This window comes from Cebus imitator, unplaced genomic scaffold, assembly GCF_001604975.1.
Source record: "Cebus imitator isolate Cc_AM_T3 unplaced genomic scaffold, Cebus_imitator-1.0 Scaffold3, whole genome shotgun sequence".
NCBI classification, from domain to species: Eukaryota; Metazoa; Chordata; class Mammalia; order Primates; family Cebidae; genus Cebus; species Cebus imitator.
The window spans coordinates 13,459,317-13,465,098 of NW_016107318.1; the positions used below are offsets into that span (position 1 = coordinate 13,459,317).

Consider the following 5,782-nt stretch of genomic DNA (forward strand, 5'->3'; position numbering starts at 1 on the left):
TAAGCAAATCAACATGAAATAAATAATCCCACTAAAAAGTATGCAAAGGACATAAACAGACACTTCTCAAAAGAGGCCATACAAATGATATGAAAAAATGCAAACATTAAAAAATGCTCAACATCAATAATGTTCAACAATACTCAGAGAAATGTAAATTAAAACTATAATGAGATATCATCTCACATCAGTAGGAATGTCTGTTATTTAAAAATCAAAAAACAACAGATGTTGGCGAGAATGCAGAGAAAAGGGATGCTTCTACGCAGTTACTGGGAATATAAATTAGCTCAACCTTTATGAAAAATGGTAATGGAGATTTCTCAAATAACTAAAAGTACAACTATCATTCAGCCCAGCAATCCCACTACTGGGTATCTACCCAAAGGTAGATAAAAAACATTTTACCAAAAAGACACCTGCACTCCTACATTTAACACAACATTATTCACAATAGCAAAGTCATAGACTCAAGCTAAGTGTTCATCAGTGATTGACTGGACAAAAAAAAATGTAATACACATACACAATGGAATACTTTGCAACCATAAAAAAAAGGAGGAAAGCATGTCTTCTGCAGCACTGATGAAGCTAGAGACCATGATCCAAGCGAACTAACTCAGAAACAGAAAGCCAAATACCACATTTTCTCACTTATAAGTGGGAGCTAAACAATGGGTACACATGGACATAAAGATGGAAATAAGACAGTGGGGATTCCAAAAAAGGGGAGGGTGAGAGTGGGCCAAGGGTTGAAACACTATCTATTGGGTTTAATGTTTACTGTTTGTGTAACAGGTACACTAGAAGCCCAATCCCTACAAGTACACAATATACTCATGTAACAAATCTGCACATGTACTCCCTGAATTGAAAATAAAGCAAATTTAAAAATAAAATAGCACAAAGAATGTGGGGATAAAAGTATACAGTTGTAAAAATTTTACCCTGTTTATGATGTGGTATAACATTGCTTGAAGGTGTACTGTAATAAATTAAGAATGCACATTTTAAAATCTAGAGCAGCTGCAAAACAGTATAGCTATTGGATCAATAATGCAAACAAAATGAAAGATTAAAACAGATTCAATCTAAACAAAGACAGTAACTGAAGAAAAAAAAAAACAAAACAAAGAGCAAAGTCCACAAATAGGAAATAAATAGCTGATAGTAGACGTAAACCCAAACATACTGAAAATTATATTAAATATAAAGGATCTTAATTGCCAATTAAAATACAAAGATTGCAAAAATGATTTAAATTGTCATATGGATTTTTATGATGACACTATGTCTTGGAATATGGCATGACTTTTTAATTTATTGATTCAAGTCTTTTGGTTCTGAAAACATTACTTAAACTGTATTTTTTAATCTATTCAGTTCTGTTCTTCAAAGTAATTATGAGTAATTGAAATGTTCTTTGTCTCTCTTCCTTACCTATAAATTTCTCTCTAATCTTGTCTTATTTCCTATAGCTGCTGTAATAAGTTACCAGAAATGTAAAGGCTGAAAACAACATCGACTTATTATCTTGTAGTTCTAGAGATGAGAAGTCTGAAGTGGTTTTCACTGAGCTGCAACCAAAGCGTGGGTGGGACTGTGCTCCCTCCAGAAACTCTGGGAAATAATCCATTTATTTGCCTTTTTCAGCTTCTAGACCTGCATTCCCAACACTCCTTGGCTCACAGCTTCCTCCGTCTTCAAAGTCAACAGGATATCATCTTTAAATCTATCTCTGCTTTGTCACTACATCACTTTCTCCTTTTCTGTCTCTGCCTTCAAATATCTCTCTGCTCTCCTCTTATAAGAACATTTATGGTTACATTTAGAAATCACCAGGATAATTTCCCATCTCAAATTTCCTAATTTAATCACATCTGCAAAGTCACCCTTACTACAAAAAGTAACATTCACAGGTTCCAAAGATTAGGAGTTGCATAACATTGAGGGTTTTTATTCAATGTTCACTGACATTTCAATTTGCTTAATTCCCCCAATCTTACTGTTTTTTCAGAAGTTTTTATTCTTTTTTATTATTCATATTTGATCTTATTATTCATATTTGATCTTATTCATATTTGACCTTCATTTGGGAGATAATTTTATTTTTCTCACCAATTTCTCCTTAAGGTCTGAGCTCATGGATTTTTAAAATTGTTATATAATATTTAAGATCTCTTAAAACTAATGTTTTTAAAAAACTAATATGTTTATTTTAAAATATGTTTGCAAATTCTTTGAATGTCATCTCATCAGAAATTGGAACCTAATTTTCATTCCTCTGAATGTGGGTTACATTTTGTGACTCATTTCTTACAGATAGAATATGACATAATCAAGTAGAAATTTGTGGTTGAGGGGAAAAAAAGAATATGACAGAAGACATAGTATGTGACTTTTGAGACTATATCATTGTGCGATTTTACCTTGTGGCCTTTTCATCACTTGCCATAGGGGAAGCCAACCACCACATTGCCTGGACACTGTGGCAGCTCAAAAGGTGCCTACACAGGAAGAAATTAAAGCCTCTCGCTAATAGCTGGAACCAACTTTCTAGCCATTTGAGTGAGTAATTGTGAAAGCAGATCCTTCAGCCCCACTTAAATCTTTAGACAACTACAGTCCTAACATCTTGACTCCAACCTATTCATGAATTTCTGACCCACAGAAACTGTGAAGATAATCAATATTTATTGTTAAGTGACTAAACATTAAAGTAATTTGCTATGGAACAATAGGTACCTAATGCATAAACGTTACATATTATAAATTAAGAACCATTACCATAAAATATACCTCCATGAAATATCCAACTTAAAACCAGATGGTTGCATCTGAGGTGTTGACAATACTGTCTCTCTCTCACTCTGATTCATCTATTAACTGTTTTCTTTAAAATATGGCACATGTATAGAATCCCTCTTCTAGTTTCACCACATGTGATTTTCCTCTGTGCTAGTCCTAACCCAAGAAAGCATCTTCAGCAAACCCAATCACTCTGCTCCTCTTGCTTAAAACAAGAAATCGGTGTTTTCCCTTGGGTTATGGCACCAATTTTAGAGAATTGTGTTGTATTGATTTTTCTTTCCCCCCCACCTTTTTTTTTTAATGCTTTTACTCTTTGAAAGCCCAGCTTTTCAGAACTGTTACATGAGAGCCATGCTCTAAGGAATGTGTTAGCATCTAAATGTTTTAAGGCTTTGGCAATTTCATCTATATATTAAGGCAAATCATTAAAAGTTGCATTCCTGAACTACTACATTCTCTAGTTTCCTTTTGCCCACCCAGTCACTAACCACTAGCCATTTCTCCACAGATCTTTGCTTTCTCATTATTTCATTGACTTTCACTGAAGGCCATTAAAATAAACGATAAGTGGAAAAACACTTTTGCATTTCTTCTAAAGTTACTCCTGATTTTATTTTCTGTATTTACATATATTTTCTATAGGTTAATTACTCTCACCCCAAACATTTGTAATGATAAGTTTATCTTAGATTCAAGGCCAGGGAGGGAAAAATGGGTTTCTGATGAAATAGTATGTAGTCTTTAATAACAAAAATTATATATTTCAGAGTTTATAGAAGTGAGATTCATGTGCATATATTTAATGTCATCACTGATTTTAAGACAAGTAGAAAAGAAGATTTAGTAGTAGATGTACTAGAAAAATAAGATGGAAGAATTGAGTCTTCATAGGAGAGCAATTAGTAAAAGATTCATGCTGTTAACAAAAATTATGTTTTTTCAGAATATAGTTATTTATAAGAGTGTATAGGCCTTTTCTTGATTAATTATTGTTGTAATAAGGAAGATAAAAAACTAGTTCCAAATCTGTACATCATACTTCTGGCTCCTCCCATTTAAAATTCTCAAATCGAAATGCACAACAGTAGCCCTAGGTAATGGTGTAATCTACACAATTTTGGTAAGTCTTTTTACTTACTGCCTTTTCAACTTACACCCCATTTTGGGCAGGGGAAAGAAGGAAAAAAAGCTACAGAAAGAGATAGGTGTATGAGCATGCCAAACCCAGAAGAATCTGTGCCATAGTAGTCAGTAATACAATTGTGTTGTAATCAGCCATTTAATGTCAGTAAGCATCCAAATGTACTTCTTTTTCTGTTTGAATTGCACTTAATTTATACATTTCTTTTTCCTTTTTAAATTTCCAAATTTAAAGTTCAGAAGTACATGTACAGTATGCACAGGTTTGCTACCTAGGTAAACGTGTCAAGGTGGTTTGCTGCACAGATCATCCCATCACCAGGTATTAAGCCCAGCATCCATCAGCTATTCTTCCTGATCCTCTCCCTCCTTTCAACCCCTGGCCCTTCAACTGACCCCACTGTTCCCCATTGTGTAACCATGTGTTCTCATCATTAAGCTCCCACTTATATCTGAGAACATGAAGTATTTGGTTTTCTGTTCCTGAGTAAATTTGCCTCCAACTCCATCTATGTCCCTGCAAACATGATCTCATTCCTTTTTATGACTGCATAGTAGTATTCCATGGCTTATATGTACCACATTTTCCTTATCCAGTCTATCATTGATGGGCATTTGGTTGATTCCATATCTTTGCTATTGTGAATAGTGCTGCAGTGAACATACATGTGCATGTATCTTGATAAGAGAACAATTTATATTCCCTTGGGTATATACCCAGTAATGAGATTGCTGGGTCAAATGGCATTTCTGTGTCTAGGTCTGTATTAGTCTGTTCTCATGCTGCTAATAAAGATATTCCCAAGACTAGATAATTTATAAAGGAAAAAGGTTTAATGGACTCAGTTCCATATGGCTAGGGAGGCCTCACAGTTATGGCAGAAGACGGAGGAGAAGCAAAGCCATGTCTTATATGATGGCAGGCAAGACAGCTTGTGCAAGGGAACGCCCATTAAACTGAAACTATGTTGGCCATAGAACACCCACACCACAGCTGGTCTTCCCTGGACACCATGAACCACACCGTCCAAGCCTTCTTCATTCCCACCAACACCGACGGTCCCCCCAACTATAGGTTTATCAAGGAAGAGCATGAAATGGTTGCTCTGGGGACACCCCATAACCTTCTTCCCCCAACATCCACCGTGATCCACATCCGCAGCAAGACCTCCGTGCCCGACCATGTCGTCTGGTCCCTGTTCAACACCCTCTTGATGAACTCCTGCTGCCTAGGCTTCATAGCGTTCGCCTACTCTGTGAAGTCTAGGGACAGGAAGATGGTTAGCAATCTGACTGTGGCCCAGGCTTATGCCTCCACCACCAAGTGGCTGAATGTCTGGGCCCTGATTTGGGGCATCATCATGACCATTCTTCTTATCATCATCCCAGTATTGATCTTGCAAGTCTATCAATAGATCAAGAGGAATCATCCCAGCCAGAAGCTCTGCCTGTGACCTGTTTCCCACGTACTCCGCCTTCCATTCCTCACCCTGCCCCAAGCCAATTTCTGTCTCTGCCCTTTATCCTCACACACTTTTCTACAATGGCGTTCAATAAAGTGCATGTGTTCCTGGTAAAAAAAAAAAAAAAAAAAAAAAAAAAGAAGAAGAAGAAGAAAGAAAGAAAGGACCTGGCTCTGTCACTCAGGCTAGAGTGCAATGGCACCATTTCAGCTCCCTGAAACTTCCACTTCCTGGGTTCAAGTCATCTCCCAACCCTAGCCTTCCAAGTAGCTGGGATTACAGGTGAGCACTACCACATCTGGCTAATTTTTGTATTTTCTGTACAGATAGATAGGGGTTTGCTATATTAACCAGGTTGGTCTCAAACT

General features: G+C 36.4%; 1 protein-coding gene across 1 annotated transcript; it reads left to right on the plus strand.

Annotated features, from left to right (window-relative positions):
• Nucleotides 1-4,964: 4,964 nt before the first annotated feature.
• Nucleotides 4,965-5,462, plus strand: LOC108305978 (interferon-induced transmembrane protein 3-like). Its single transcript, XM_037740055.1, has one exon. It carries the CDS (start codon nucleotides 4,965-4,967, stop codon nucleotides 5,364-5,366), a length of 402 nt encoding a protein of 133 aa, XP_037595983.1. The 3' UTR covers nucleotides 5,367-5,462.
• Nucleotides 5,463-5,782: the final 320 nt, after the last annotated feature.

Bases quoted from the DNA above. Each gene is read 5' to 3' on its own strand.
- LOC108305978 (XM_037740055.1), top strand. From the start codon at position 4,965: ATGAACCACACCGTCCAAGCCTTCTTCATTCCCACCAACACCGACGGT.